General features: G+C 51.9%; 8 protein-coding genes across 8 annotated transcripts; 3 read left to right on the forward strand and 5 right to left on the reverse strand.

Annotated features, from left to right (window-relative positions):
* Positions 1-528: 528 nt before the first annotated feature.
* Positions 529-2,025, forward strand: N7459_005245 (MT-A70 family; the record flags this gene model as incomplete). Its single annotated transcript, XM_056944429.1, has 1 exon — positions 529-2,025. The coding sequence occupies one exon, from the start codon at positions 529-531 to the stop codon at positions 2,023-2,025; it is 1,497 nt and encodes a 498-aa protein (XP_056801312.1).
* A 961-nt stretch (positions 2,026-2,986) lies between these two features.
* Positions 2,987-4,914, forward strand: N7459_005246 (uncharacterized protein; the record flags this gene model as incomplete). Its single annotated transcript, XM_056944430.1, has 5 exons — positions 2,987-3,256; positions 3,326-3,867; positions 3,922-4,078; positions 4,132-4,464; positions 4,537-4,914. The coding sequence occupies 5 exons, from the start codon at positions 2,987-2,989 to the stop codon at positions 4,912-4,914; spliced, it is 1,680 nt and encodes a 559-aa protein (XP_056801313.1).
* Positions 4,915-5,380: 466 nt separating this feature from the next.
* Positions 5,381-6,430, forward strand: N7459_005247 (uncharacterized protein; the record flags this gene model as incomplete). The annotated part of the gene is made up of 3 exons (XM_056944431.1): positions 5,381-5,688; positions 5,784-6,117; positions 6,179-6,430. The coding sequence occupies 3 exons, from the start codon at positions 5,381-5,383 to the stop codon at positions 6,428-6,430; spliced, it is 894 nt and encodes a 297-aa protein (XP_056801314.1).
* Positions 6,431-6,746: 316 nt separating this feature from the next.
* Positions 6,747-7,481, reverse strand: N7459_005248 (ubiquitin carboxyl-terminal hydrolase; the record flags this gene model as incomplete). The annotated part of the gene is made up of 1 exon (XM_056944432.1): positions 6,747-7,481. One exon carries the CDS (start codon positions 7,479-7,481, stop codon positions 6,747-6,749), a length of 735 nt encoding a protein of 244 aa, XP_056801315.1.
* Positions 7,482-7,764: 283 nt separating this feature from the next.
* On the reverse strand, positions 7,765-9,120 carry N7459_005249 (phosphotransferase family protein; the record flags this gene model as incomplete). Its single annotated transcript, XM_056944433.1, has 1 exon — positions 7,765-9,120. The coding sequence occupies one exon, from the start codon at positions 9,118-9,120 to the stop codon at positions 7,765-7,767; it is 1,356 nt and encodes a 451-aa protein (XP_056801316.1).
* Positions 9,121-9,434: 314 nt separating this feature from the next.
* N7459_005250 (putative mRNA decapping hydrolase) lies at positions 9,435-10,554 on the reverse strand (the record flags this gene model as incomplete). The annotated part of the gene is made up of 3 exons (XM_056944434.1): positions 9,435-9,679; positions 9,737-10,408; positions 10,473-10,554. The coding sequence occupies 3 exons, from the start codon at positions 10,552-10,554 to the stop codon at positions 9,435-9,437; spliced, it is 999 nt and encodes a 332-aa protein (XP_056801317.1).
* A 323-nt stretch (positions 10,555-10,877) lies between these two features.
* N7459_005251 (ribonuclease H2 subunit C) lies at positions 10,878-11,577 on the reverse strand (the record flags this gene model as incomplete). The annotated part of the gene is made up of 4 exons (XM_056944435.1): positions 10,878-10,895; positions 10,983-11,200; positions 11,279-11,353; positions 11,430-11,577. 4 exons carry the CDS (start codon positions 11,575-11,577, stop codon positions 10,878-10,880), a joined length of 459 nt encoding a protein of 152 aa, XP_056801318.1.
* A 443-nt stretch (positions 11,578-12,020) lies between these two features.
* rex4 (putative 3'-5' exonuclease) lies at positions 12,021-13,018 on the reverse strand (the record flags this gene model as incomplete). Its single annotated transcript, XM_056944436.1, has 2 exons — positions 12,021-12,621; positions 12,693-13,018. 2 exons carry the CDS (start codon positions 13,016-13,018, stop codon positions 12,021-12,023), a joined length of 927 nt encoding a protein of 308 aa, XP_056801319.1.
* Positions 13,019-14,165: the final 1,147 nt, after the last annotated feature.

The following is a 14,165-nucleotide window of genomic DNA, read 5'->3' on the forward strand; positions in this document are numbered from 1 at the left end:
GGGGCTGTAGGATAATGGTTAGTCCACCAAGCTTATGTGATTCACCGTTTGTCGGAAATCAACATGACCCCCACCTTGGATATCGTGGTTCGATTCCGCGCGGCCCCATAGCTTTCTTTTTCTTTTCCTTTTCCTTTTTGATCAGTTCTCATGATCTATGTCCAATCGAATAACAATGTGGATATATATGAAGAGATCAAGTTGCAAAGAGGAAGAGCCATCCAGCAGTCGACATATTTCTCTATATAACCACCTCTCAGAGTCTGTGTCCGAGAGTGTACTTGACCTGGCTTCTATTTATAATACCTAGATAGCGACAATATGCACCAACAAAATCCAAGCTCCTCGATTGACTCACCAGAGATGGCTACCCAGGTGGTATCTATATCTAGCTTTCCTTGTCAAAGTAGTTGAGCTGAGCGTCTACGGCTGTGCTGTAGCATCCGCTTCCGCCCGCATCTTCCCGAGCTCAGATCCAGCCTCTGTCAACCCCAGCGCATCATAAACAATGCAGACCAACCCGCCAAAATGACCGACTTCCATGTGGAAGAATTCGCAATTCTCTTCCAGAGTCCTGACAAAAAGGTATTTCTGATTGACATTCCCTCTTCCATCGCGATCGCGCAAGAATTGTCCGACGCAGTATCCAGACCACAGCCGCACCAAACACAGGCGGCAACAGCGAGCTGTATTCCGAATTCAAATCAAAAAAGAAGCAGAAAGCGACTTGTGTCGACTTCTCCGCTGGAAGCGCCTTATCCGGCCTCAACAGAGCCCAGGTCAGAGTCTGCACGGGCCAAAGTGCTTGCTGGAATCCCATCGAGTGAGCAGCGCTTCCATGGTGAATTTATCCAACCGCTTGTGGAAGCCGCTTTGCAGGAAATTCGGGCTGGGTATCAGCGCCATGGTCGTCAATGGTGTCGAGCCAGAGCTGTTCTCGACGACGAACGCGAACGAGCCGGGAGTGTGAGATCGAGGCGAAAAAGCACTGACGGGGTGTGCAGTGACGTTGCCACAGAGGACGATGATTCGCATTCCTCTCCTCTGCGGAGTGAGAGTTCCTCCTTTTCTTTGACTGGGCCACCGGTGATTCTATCGTCAACCTCTGTTAATGCATTCGAGTCAATGGCCGAGCTTGATGGCGTCGTGACCAATGCATCGTCTGACCCTGCGTTCCTCGCCATCATGCCTGAAAACCAGGATGGCACTCCCTCGGAATATTATGTTCCACCTTGGTCCAGATTTATGCTTTGCACGCTGCCTTTGTCACCACCAACTGGTCATGCATCCCCATCCCTTGAAAATCCCATACCGGGGTTGACGAACAAACAAAAGTTCAACTTGATCCTTTTCGATCCGCCCTGGCCGAACCGTTCTGTCCGGCGCAGCAGGCACTACCAAACAAATTCTTATTCTGACATGGATACTCTCACACAAAATCTGCAAAATATCCTTCGAGTCCATGCACATCCTCCTGGAGATGCTCTAGCAGGGAATCCAGTCCAGGGTCTGTCTTTACCAGACAACCAGACTCAATGCCAAGAGTCGTTGGCTGCGATATGGATCACAAATGCCGAGAAATCACGACGAGCAGCCTACGAGGCTCTCCTGGGCTCTGGCTTTCGCATCTGTGAGGAATGGATCTGGATCAAGACTACCACCGACGGGCAGCCCGTGTCACTACTGAATGGTCTCTGGCGAAAACCCTACGAGCTTCTGGTCATCGGTCGGAAAGATCAGGTCCCTTCATCCCATGAACCGCGACCACATAGGCCTGATCTACTAGGTGTAGACGCAGCCAGCATTACCCGGAGAGTCCTTGCCGCCGTCCCGGATCTTCATTCACGCAAACCGAACCTGAAAGCAGTCTTTGAGCAGTTGTTCTTTACCCCCCGGTCGTCCGTCCCTGTGTCATATTCGGCCTTGGAAGTGTTTGCGCGAAACTTGACTGCTGGGTGGTGGTCATGTGGCAACGAAGTTCTCAAATTTAACGCTCGCGGGTGTTGGGTGGATAGTTGCGAGTAGCAGGGCTGAATCACACTAAGCCTTGACGTAAGTCCGACCCCGTCAGGCCTGCATAATGTCTACGCAAAGACGGAAGAGATAAGGCATGGACGCGCGGTGTGCATATACTGTACATATACGCCGAATGAATGCGCCATACATCTATATATGGCCGTGCTCTGGCCTATCAACTACTGTATGGTATGCCTCGCCCCATTTTTGTACAATCCTTCAACAATCCTTCAACTATCCTTCAACTTGCGTAAACAAGTTTGGTTATTAGATCTGCTGACGTGACCCACTGTACAGAACATTCTGATCGTTCGGCATTATTCTCGAATCCTGGATCGACAGCACACTAAACCTACTAAGGGATCAACACCGTTTAGTGATGCTCTGAAACCGGCCCCGGGGGCTTCGTCACTGACTTTAAACTTTCGAATATGTTCTCCGACACCATTCAAAACAAGCGGGATCATGTCCAGGAGCCGCAGGATCAGGTCTATAGGGCAAGGGGCACCGGGAAGCCGCGGACACCAAGCCGGGCGCGAGGAATCTGAATCCCCACACGGGCGTGGCACATCCCATCGGCCCTAGACCAATTGATTACCGGCTGGGGCCAATCGGGTAGGGCGTTGTAGACGTCTTCCGCCCCTATCAAAGGGCGATCACTCGGAAATTGCGGTGGCTGGACTCGAACTACCTGACAGCCTTGTACTATGATTCTCGCGCATGATGCCTCGTCGGGAGTGATGAATACGATCTGCGATGGAATCACCTCCTGTGTCAGCGTGGTTACTCGGGCGAACCGAACCCACTTGGATGGTTTGGCACAATTGTATATAAATCTTCCTCAGGAGGCGGGGAGCGGGCTGTAGTTCGTTATCACAACTGCAATTGTCAAACCTGAGATTTCTTTTATACATCGGAGCCTTTCTGGCTGCTGTTGCCCTGCGGGCCTGCTCGACTTTAGCTCATCATCATGTCCTCACAATCGCTCGAACGCGACTCTGCCGACCAGGAGAAAGGCCCCGAAGTGAGCCTCGCGGCGGATGAGGAGCCCGGCTATGTGATGCGCCCTAAATGCTTCAAATCGACTTTCCAGGAGTGTCTGTTCGTCTTGACGGCGACAATGGCCATCGGGCAGCAGACCTTTTTCCAGGGCTGCATCGTCGGAGTGACTGCGTCGATTGGTGCCGATCTGAACATGAACTCGGCGGAGATCACCTGGATCAATGCTGGTGCCTCGTATGTACCTCTTCCTCTTTATTCCTCATCCCATCACCACGCTGGTTATTGTTGGCCCCGGGCGTTGTGTTAGAAGTACGCTGACCATGTCCCTGCCATCTTCAGTCTTAGCAGCGGCGCTTTCTTATTGACCTTTGGCAAGCTGGCCGACATGTTCGGTCGCAAGTTGCTCTTCATCATCGGGATGGCGGGCTTCACGCTGTGTCTTCTGATTGCCGGGTTCGCCACGAATGCCATCTATATGGACGTCTTTTCCGGAATCTTAGGATTGTTCGCCGCCGCAGTCGTACCACCCGCCATTGGATCGCTAGGCGCCGTGTACGACAAGCCCTCGACACGCAAGAACCGTGCTTTCGCCTGCTTCAGTGCAGGGAATCCGCTTGGATTTGTGGGCGGCATGATCGTCTCCGGCGTTGCGGCCAATGAGTATAACTGGCGCGCCTCGTTCTGGGCATTGTCCGTCGTTTACGCCATTTTTACTGCCCTGACGATTTGGACGGTGCCGCCAGATGGATTCGCGAGGACCCCGGTCACCGCGGAGGCTATGAGGCGGTTTGATCTGCTCGGAACAGCCCTGGTGATCGTGGGCTTTGCCTTCTTCTCGAGCTCTCTCTCGTGCGTACCAAATGCTCTCTCACCGCGCATACTGTATCTCTGACCATTTTCTAGATTAGCAGGAGATGCCCCAGAGGGCTGGCGAACTGGCTACGTTCTTGCCCTGTTCATCGTCGGCATTTTCCTTCTCGGGGTATTCCTATACTGGCAATCGGTCGCGACTCACCCCTTGATGCCTCTGTGGATATGGAAAGACCGTAACTTCTCCCTCGTACGTGTCGACTTTGCCGTTTGATGTATGTAGCTCGTCTAACAGTCCCATAGCTCATGGCCACGTTCTGTCTGGGTTGCATGGGCTTCTCCGCTGTGACGTTCTATCTGTCACTCTACCTGCAAGACGTGAAGCACCTCAGCGCACTCGAGATCACGGTCCGGCTGATGCCAATGGTGGTCGGCGGTGTGTTGGCCGACATCGTCTGCGGCCTGATCCTCCACCGCGTCAGTAATAAATTACTGACTGGCGTCGGCGCATTGGCATATACCGCTTCCTTCCTCATCTTAAGTTTCATGACGGAGGACGCCATCTACTGGGCATTTCTGTTCCCAGCACTGGTGCTGATCGTGATAGGTGCCGACGTTCAATTCAACGTGACGAATGTACGCTCTGCCCGGAATTCTTTCTCGCGCCCTTTTCTCCCTTTGTGACTTGTTGCTGACCTCTCTCACTAGATGTACGTGATGTCTTCGCTTCCAAAGTCCCAACAATCCATTGCAGGTGGTATCTTAAACACCGTGAACAAATTGTGCAACAACCTTGGCCTCGGTATTGCGACGTCCATCAACAGTGCCGTTGCCAGTCAGATGACTGCTTCGACGCCTGCTATCCGCCCGTATCTGGCCGTATATTGGTTCGCAGCTGCGGGCGCAGGCCTTTCGCTGTTCATGGTGCCTTTCTTGACGATCGGCACTCAGGGTGGTATTACCCCGGCAACAAGTGACCAGCCCGCCGATGGTGATGACAGCGCACACCTGGTCGAGAAGCAGGCAGGCACTCCTGCTCTCCCTGAGATTCCAAGTGTGTCTTCTTTAAGTGAAAAGGAACATTGATGATTTGTATGAACTGGATAGACTAGGGCGTCATGGCTTAGAGGGTCCAGATACGACCAGGCACTCTCGGCCACTGGTGCCTTGCAGCTGGCTGCATGTGCGCACGCGATTACGGTTTTCATGGCTGGATATAGAGATCGAATATAGAGAGTAAAGAATATAGAATATAGAATATAGAGTATAGACCACTTCATGCATTTCTACACATGAATGTTCTATCTTTCTCAAAATGTAAACCCGCCATTGGAAGGGTAGCCCTACAACGTCGGAAGGTTTCTGTGCCGTCAATCCCATTTTCCCTTCCAGGCGTCGGAGTCTCCCCAAATGGTCTGGTCGCCTGGAGTCGATGAGTCGATGACCAAATATCATTGACAACTTGACATGATCAGAAGCTCAGACTGGCTAGACATGCTTTTTTCCTGCTGCACAACTCAAGACCAAACAGCCTCAGCGTCAACTCCTCAAGATGCCCACCAGCTCCAGTCTGCCTCCCATTTACTCTATTTTGAGCTTAAAGGAGATACTTGTGAGCCCCATTCTGTGGAATTCTCACCATCTAGATATCGTGGGGTGCCACTTCCAAGAGAAAGATGTACCAACGGACAATAGCCAAGGCGATTGCGACGCAAAGCGACAAGACACCGAGCGCACCAGCGATGAAGAATTCGAGTATTTCCAAGTTGAGCGGCTCGCCAGAAGCCCCTTCGTTGCAGAGAAGCATAATACCCTAGTCGCTTTACTAACTCACAACGGAAGTCCATTCGAAGAACGTCAGTACGTATTCTTGGCCGGCGACTATCAGCAGATCCCATCTCTACCTTGACGAGCAGCTGTCCCCGGGTCTGTATGATGTGACTGACGAGTTCTAGGATCTACGATGACTCCGGCTTCCATTTCGCGCGGAAAATCGTGCATCGTCCGCAATATGCGGTTTTCAGTCGTCGCGAACCCTCCCGCCAGCCCATAGATTCTGCGCCACAGCCCCTGATAGCATATATTGAGTACTCGAATGTTGAGTATTACCGCCGGGAAAGACTCAGGCCTCGAGAGCACCCCGGTGGTGGGTATAACGCCGTCGGGTATGGGTTATACCGTAAACACCTGGCGCTGGCGACTCCCAAAGACTGGACGAAGGATCCCTATCTGGTCTGTACGTTGCTTGCTCTGGCGCAGCTACAACGGAACCATGTCCATCTGCCACCGGTGACTATTCTCCCCTGGTACACGCATTTTTGGTGTCGGTTAACCGTCTAACTATCTAAAGTCACGTCTGCTCATGACCAGCGATGAAGACTATGACTTCATCTATTTGTATGAAGCTCAGATCTCGCACGAGCTTCTCGCGATGCTTGATGAGCCTGCAGCGATGGGCTCTGCGAGATGGCCGGTCATAGAGTGGAGAAAGATCGCGTACCGACCCTATGAGACATTCAAGCAACGACTCGTAGATGCGCTACTACCACCGAGCAATTCAGTCAGGTCGGCCATCGTGGAAGAAACCAATACGCAGATATAGTGACCCCCGAGACCGTGATTCAGCCCGAGCTGAATCTTGGAAATCTTGAGCCGGAAGCTCTAGAACTGAGACTGTCGGCATTGGAGATGCCACAAGACATATACTCCCCAATACACTTGGTGGCCATGGCCTGGCAGATGTAATGAGTCTTCAAATAACAAATGCATACTATAATTAAACAACCTGCCATTACCAAGACGTACAAAGAGTCTCGGAAACTCCCTCTGCCTGGGAAGACGGATTCCCCAGACTAAGGCCGAGCCAGCCAAACGCCATGAAGACGATGCGCCCAAATAATCATACAGCCCCAAGCTGCTTAATCGAATACAGGTCCCAGGCTCACGAGGCTGAACCGCAGATCCGGATTGCCGCCAGCCGTCTCCGTCTTCAAAAACCGCCTCACTCCCAAGTCCAGCGCAGTTTCACTCAGCGCATCCTCGTCGCCCCCCAATTTGCCCCTAGCCAGAGGCCCTTTCCTCCGCCCGTCCAGTTCCCACAGTGTGCCGTCCGTCCCCTTCACAAACGCTACGAAATGCAAATCCACACTGTCGTCTGCCTCCGGCGCAGCGGTATCACCCAGCTTCGCTGCATCTGCATGCGCGCTCTCCAACGCCTTGCTCTCGTACAGCAGATCCGCCCTCTGGGCCGGAGCAAGATTCTCTGCTTCCCGGAGGAGCGTATCCAGGTCCGAGCCGGGCGTGACGTGGCGTCGCGGCTCGCCATTCGAGACGGCGTGCAGCAGCCCGATCAGACCGCATGCATTCCGGATCGTCTGTTTGAACCATGTCACCGGCTCATTTGGACCGGCGCCTGTGTATTCGTGCACGTTGGCGTCTTCGGCGGTGCGGGATTTCTCGTAGGTCTCGGAGACGGGGAAGACGAGGAGGAGGGCGTGGGAGGGGCGTGGGACGAAGGCGAGAAGGTCGGGCTCGTCGATTGAGAAGACATCGGTGAAGCCGAAGCTGGCTGGGAGCCCGAGCTGGTGCACGAGATGTGACATGACTTCGGGGTTATTTTCTGACGTCGTCTTTTGGTCAGCTGTGTTCCTCATGCTGTTGCGGGGTTATGGTAGGTACCTAGCGGCACGAAGGCCTTGTTGGTGCTTGGAGCGTCGGCCATGATTGTGGTAGGAACTGGGAGTTCTTGATCGATATGGAGAATTTGGGGATCGAGGAAGGAGGGAGGATGGAGTAGCTGGTAGCCGCAAAGTAATGTGGAAGTGTGGAAGAGAAGTTGACGTTGCGGGGTCCGCGTTATCGTCGTTCTCCACACGCGGCTATCATCTGCTGCGGAACTATTGACTCCGACGGGGTTTTGCTATGGTCGAGATGCTGCTAAAGATCCACAAACTCGTCATACGACAGATGCCTATCCAAGCGACTTTCTCCAGCTTGCTGCATCTTCACCGGAACAAGCCTCTCTAGTCCATCCAACTCCTCCTGCGACAAAAGAGAAAGCCTATCTTCAAGAGCGCCCTGGCCAAAGTATTTTTTGTCCAGAAATGTCCAGTAAATATCATCAAACATGAAGCTCTTCCTTGCAGCAAGACAGAACCAAAAGAGCCCGTTTTCCATCGACTGCGCCATCCGATTTGACAGTCGCTGAGAATCGTTCATCATCTTCTTCTCAATGCGTTCGTCCTCGCAGGACCGGAGTATCTTGAGAAAAAGTTGAAGACGCGGTGTGTACCGGAGTAAAAATAGATTCAAATCTGACTCCCAAGCCTCGGGGCTCTCGAACAGAAGCCACCAGGGTGCAGTGTAGGTGAACTCGGCAGGCGCAACATATGTATATTCCCAGTCAATAACGCCGACTGGCGTAAAATTCGATCCTGAAACAAGCACATTCGATGGGCGCAAGTCGTCACAGTAAAGGTGGAACGGGCCCAGCTGCTCCGTTTGAATTGTCTGGGCAATCCTTCTAAAAAGGCAGCGAGCGACATACTTCCTCCTGCAGTCTTGTTCGTCGTCAACCGCATCATTGCGTTGATACTGGAGGTGGAAAAGCTGCTGTGTTGCGAGTTCCTGAAAATATTCGCCCGCGGTACCGAAGGTCTTCTCGGCGAATAGACCGGGAGGCAAGTTTCCAACACGTACAAGTTCATTCATGTTGAGAGTCAATGGCCTCTTCGCCACTTTCCATACCCCTGCATCTTCTACTAGAGACCCAATGCACGAGAAGGTCGGTTTTGACAGTTCCAGCAGCACCTGAGCCATCCCACGATAAGCACATTCAAGGTCAGAATGTGAAACGTTTGGATCTAAGCTGGGCAAGTCGAGCGTAGGGTCTCGGAGACGTTTGGACAATAGGGTTCCCTCAATAAAGGTCACGACGATATAAGGACCACATCCCCACCGACCCGCACCAAGAACGAGGGGAACAGGAACTTGTGTCTGCTGAGAGAGAAATTTCATCGTCGAGACCTCATTTCTGGTCTTTTCGGTGCGAAACCGGCTCCGACCCAGGATAGGAAATCGAACCAGTACGCGGAATCCATCTTCGAACGTAACAGTGCAGCAAATGTTGTAAGCGCCAGTGGTAAAGCCTGTAGTGTCAGTTGCGCGGGCGCTTCCACGGCGGTGCTGATTTGCGAGTCTCAATGGCAAGGCAGGTGATTCTCGAGATAGCATTTGAAGCCATGCTGCGAAGAACTTTTGGCCCTGCTCTTCGGCAAGAGGGTCCCAGTCCATTTTCAAAAAACCGTGGATCGTAACGGAAGAAACAGTTTACCCAGGTCGGTGAAGACTAGTTGAATGGTCGAGGAACAAGGCATGAAGGGTCAGTGACCACCGACACTTCAAGTGGTCTTTTGAATATAGAGGGAACGGACAAGCGGATGTGTTGTCTGCTGTTTAGGTGGGAAAAGGTACAAATGTAGCCAGTCGCAGGTCATGTGCTGATGCGAGTCAGCCCAAGCGACAGACTCTGAAACGCCTCGATACACCTGAATCATTTGTATGAGATTCAATCTCGCATCTATTGGTATTTCATGTTACATTGTGTATTATCTAGCCGCTGGCTGTATTCCCTTCTTCAATGGCGCGAATATATCCGTCCATAACTCACTAGCCTCGCCCAGGTAGTATGTCAAGCTAACATCAGCCATGCTTGCATCCTCGCCGCCAGCCAGAGTCTCGAGCTGAGAGATCAAGTTCTCCAAGCCAAAGGCCTTACCAGTGGCCTGTGTAGCCCCTGCCTCGAGCATGACATTGACGACGTGGATGTGAAAATGGTAGTAAGTGGGTTGATCTGGCAAGAAAGCATGATTAGACAACAAGGTTAAGAAACACGGGTGGAAGAACTTACAATGAACATAAAGCTTCAGTTGGTCTTGCTCCAGACCAGGATACATCGAGACGGTAGCTTCCAACACCCGCTGCCGCAAATACCGCAACCAAGGGATGTGGCGCTTCTGTAGGTCGCGCAAGCTCCAGATATCGCGTCGATGCACGAGGGCCAGTAGATGAAGCGAGCTCATGGTCTTCCGATCCCAGTTGAGATCCGGGAGCATTAGAAATGCGTCCTCGGGACCGTGCCCGTCATCCCGCATAATGACATCTTCTTGTTCTGTGCGGCCCTCGAGGATATTAAACACCCAGTTGAGACGGCCTTCCTCGCGCTTGGCACGCATGTAGGGCCGGACATGCTGACTGTAAATTTCTGGGGTCTCGGTCACCATACGGAGTTGTTGGTCTGAGTATTTCTTGATGTGCTGCTCGGTGCATGGCCAGATCAGGTTCAACTTCAAGTCATGCTGGAGCTCAGATGTTCCTTCTGCCGCGTCATTACTGCCACTCGAGGATGCTAGATACCACCGGTAGATGTCGTTGTCGCCCAGGTTGTTGACCCGAGTAATGGCGGCATGGAACGCCCGCAGGACTTCCAGGGATTCCGTGGCAAAGGCGGCTCGCTCAGCTGTCAGGATACCTTGCTGATCATCGATGGTTCCCAATAGAGCAATCCGTCTTCCATTTTGATCTATGCACCATGCACCGTCAATCCCAGGCCTCAGACTGCGGGGCGTCGCCTTTCACCTACGTACCTTGCTTCAGTAATTTGCTCACCTGGAACTTGGAGACCAGGGTCTCCGGGGTTTGTCTGGTACCAGACTGTGCGGTCGACATTTTGGACCGTCAATGCCACTCCTAGCAGGTTGGGCAAAGCTTGTCCTCGAGAGAAGGTCTGTTGGAGGAGCTATCGTTATCGGTGGGTGAATTTGGTGGGCGGTCAGGCTTATCGCGGGGTGGACTAAGGTATCAACAGGAGGATGAAAGAGCTAGTTATGGGATCATTGTGGTATTTTCGTTGTCTGGTATCTAAAATTAAATGCCAAATGAACCTTGCATTGCAGTCAGGTCTGATCGGTCCACTTTATCACGAACACCGCTCCAAGTAGCCGCATTCTGGGTATCTCTGCCACTTAACTCGACATAACCAAGTTATAAGATCACTCCTTGGTGCTACTCTGAGCTAAAGATGGCGTTCCATGCATCTGTATTCAAGCCTGGTTAGATCGGTCTTCATAAAAGAAGCAATAAACTGCAAGACCTACCGTCTCAGCAAAGCGTATCCACTCCTCCACGCCCTTGACGAACGAATCATCAGCGGCAGGAAGTATCTCATGTCCCCAGACAATCATCTCATCGAATGTGCCCTGCGTCTCGAGTACCTTAACCGGCTCTTCGGGCTCAGCGTCGGCATTCTCTTCTTCATTGCCGCCAGGTCGTTGAGATGAGGGTATCGTGCGATCGGTTGGTGTCGCAACAACACCTACAGACAGAAATGGTAAAAGTCAGCCACTGTTCCTGAATCCCGATTCATTGCTACTGCAATCGAGTGTTTGCGTACCTTGATAGCCATCTGGGATCGCAACGCGTCGCCCTCGAAGTTTGCGGCCTCGGAAATGTCCCGTTTGCGTGTTGTCTGGTAGCAAGAGTTATGAGTAATTATCCATCCTTATCTCACAGGCTTTGGGGCTGCGCCAAGATGTGCAGCCTACCTTCTGCAATGGATTTCGGCGCCCAGTACCGCTCCGTGGACTCAATTGGACCATCATGGTGAATTTGGCACGGGAGAATGTTTGGAGTCAATTGTGATGCGGTGCCTTTTGATTGCGAGCCCTGCTGGAAGGTGTATATGTCTGGCATTGTTGGCCAAGTTGTGCGAGGAAGGTCGATACAGCCCGAGCGGAGGATTAGTCGGGAGGAATATTGTCAATCCTTGTCAGCTTCTGCTGATTCGATTATGCGCACTTGCAGTTAGAATAGATTCGAAGCCAGTTGGGTGCGAATGTGCTGGTCGGTTCAATGCCGGGCGTGGCGTGGGGATTCTTGCGGTGTTGAAGTTCCAAGCGCGTCGCGTTGTCGCGTAAAGTGGAAATGGAGATCGGGCCGATCGTACTTCAACGTTTACAATAGACACATTTGATTTCTCCACGCTTCATGGCTGATAGGAATGAAATCATCTTCGTGGCAATGAGGATGTCACAGTAAAAAAATAATGGAAATAGATGCGAGTCTGGGGTATACAAAGTATCTCAACAATAGTTACGGCCCTTTCACCTCATCTCAAATCAAATCATGCCACATGATTAGCGCTTGCGCGTCTTCTTCTTTTTCTTCTTCTTCTGACCATCGCCCTTCTCCTTATTGTCGCCAGTATTCCGTACCGGCCACTTCTTCAAGTGCTCGCGCTCAAACGCGCCCTTGTCGCGACGATACAGTGCCATTGTGGCCCGGGCATCCTCCACACTCGAGTGCGCACCCTCCTGGATCTTCAGACCGAGGAAATGTTCGGCGAGCATCTTTAAGCGCGGGGATCCACCTCCTGCGATCTTGCGGTATTCTGGGTGCTTGCTTGTATCGCGGATATCTCGCTTGGGATGGCCGAGGAGCAAAGCATCGAGATCGTTGCTCACAGCGTGACCGACAAGGATGCGACCATCCATGATTTCCGAGACTTCCTTCTGAACTTGCTCAAGGGAGCGTGCCTCCACCATGTGCTTTGGAGCAATGCCACTCACATGCGTCCGCCAATCAGTGACCATTTCCTTCGGCCGCACGTACGAATCGTAGATCTGATCTCCGTTGAAATTGACAATACTGACGCGCGCAAGGACTGAGTCGTTATCTGGGTTCGGTCCGACGCCCACCATCTCACAGTCCATAGCGACGTATTTGCCCAGTTCAGCACTGTTGTATGTTTATATTAGCAGCCTGAAAAGCGCAATATAGATCCAGAGACATGGGGAACCAATACTAACGTTGGCGAACGGCCCTCATTGACCTGTGCACGGCGAGGCTCAATTGGAGTCTCTGCAGAAACTCCCGCGCTGGACTTTTTCCTCGGAGTGGTCGGGCCCGAGCCCTTATCCACTCCATCTTCCATCCTCTTTCGCTTGTGAGATGTGTATGCTTCCCGTGTCTTGGGCTGTCCTTTCTCTGCAGACTTGCGTTTTTTCACTGCGGCATATCCTGAGTCGCGGTCCGAGGCTTTGCGTTTCGTGGCTGAGACTGACGTCGCAGCGCCGTCCTTTTTGAGCGTCACCTGTAGCTTCTTCCAATTGCTGGAAAGACTGGTCAGATCCATTCCGACTGTACCAAACCCCTGAAGGCTATAGCATGGTGCGAGGGTCCTGCAGAGAGAAGTTGATCTCCACCAACTTTTTTTCTGGCGGCAGAAATGGAGCGGACTGTATTCACCGCTTTCAGTGGAAAAGAAAGATCCGCTAAACTACAACTGGTAACTCTGCTATACAACTCGAAAAGAGGTGCGATCAACGCTTCTGCGTGAAATGAAGCGATCGCTGTTTCACAAGATGCTTCTTTACTGAGAGCAAGGAATGAGCGATCTCTTGTCATGTACTGCAATGAGTTGTCGACAGTAGCCGCCCCGCGGCCTTTGACGCTTCTGCTTGCGCGATGTATGGATGTCCTTATACATTCATCTTCTTCCTGTCCGTACCGATATTTGGACAAGTCAGCCAATTGCCCGAGAAGAATTTGAAGGAATATGTCTCTGTATTTTGATGCAGCATTGTTAGCCGCAACAATCAAGACCGGAAGCAAAGGGTCTCACGCAAGATCAGAGCATTTCTCTATGACGGGCTCCAAAAGTCGAAGCTTTCTGCGATTGGGAGAAGCAAATGTCATACTGGTGTCTATGTGGACAAGGTGACAAGGTTGAATGAATCATATATCTGCTCTATCGTGAAAGCGGCGCTGGCCCCAACCATCCCACGCACTGGTATCTCACCTGCGCCATTAGCCTAACAGATGACTTTGTCCGAGATTACTGTTGCCAACACGAATCTACGCTTTCCAGCCCCCGACTGAAGAATCAATTTAGACCTCCCACAGATGAGAGGGCTAGGGGTGAACGGTCTAAATATGGCTACCAAGGGCTCAAACGACAAAACTGTCGACAGTCTCTTGCGGAAGAGTGTGAGTATTTTACAACGAACTGATAGATAAGAGACATATTTGAGCCTCGCTACAACCTGCACCAATTCTATGGTTGCTGAACTATTATGCAATGAGGGTGCATATCCCAACGAGAGCTGCCCAGTTCAGATGAGAGACACCCGGGGAATGGTCAGCGCAACACCCGTCGACTCAGAGCCATGTTGGTATAGAAATATGCCCAAACTGCTATGGGGTTTCGAATACACAGACAGTGTTGATTGACGAAGCCATTGAGACGCCTCTTCATTCTGCTTCGCATTGGTGCCGAGCTC

This window comes from Penicillium hispanicum (genome assembly GCF_028827665.1).
Source record: "Penicillium hispanicum strain IBT 35686 chromosome Unknown utg000004l_segment0_segment0, whole genome shotgun sequence".
In the NCBI taxonomy this organism is placed as follows: domain Eukaryota; kingdom Fungi; phylum Ascomycota; class Eurotiomycetes; order Eurotiales; family Aspergillaceae; genus Penicillium; species Penicillium hispanicum.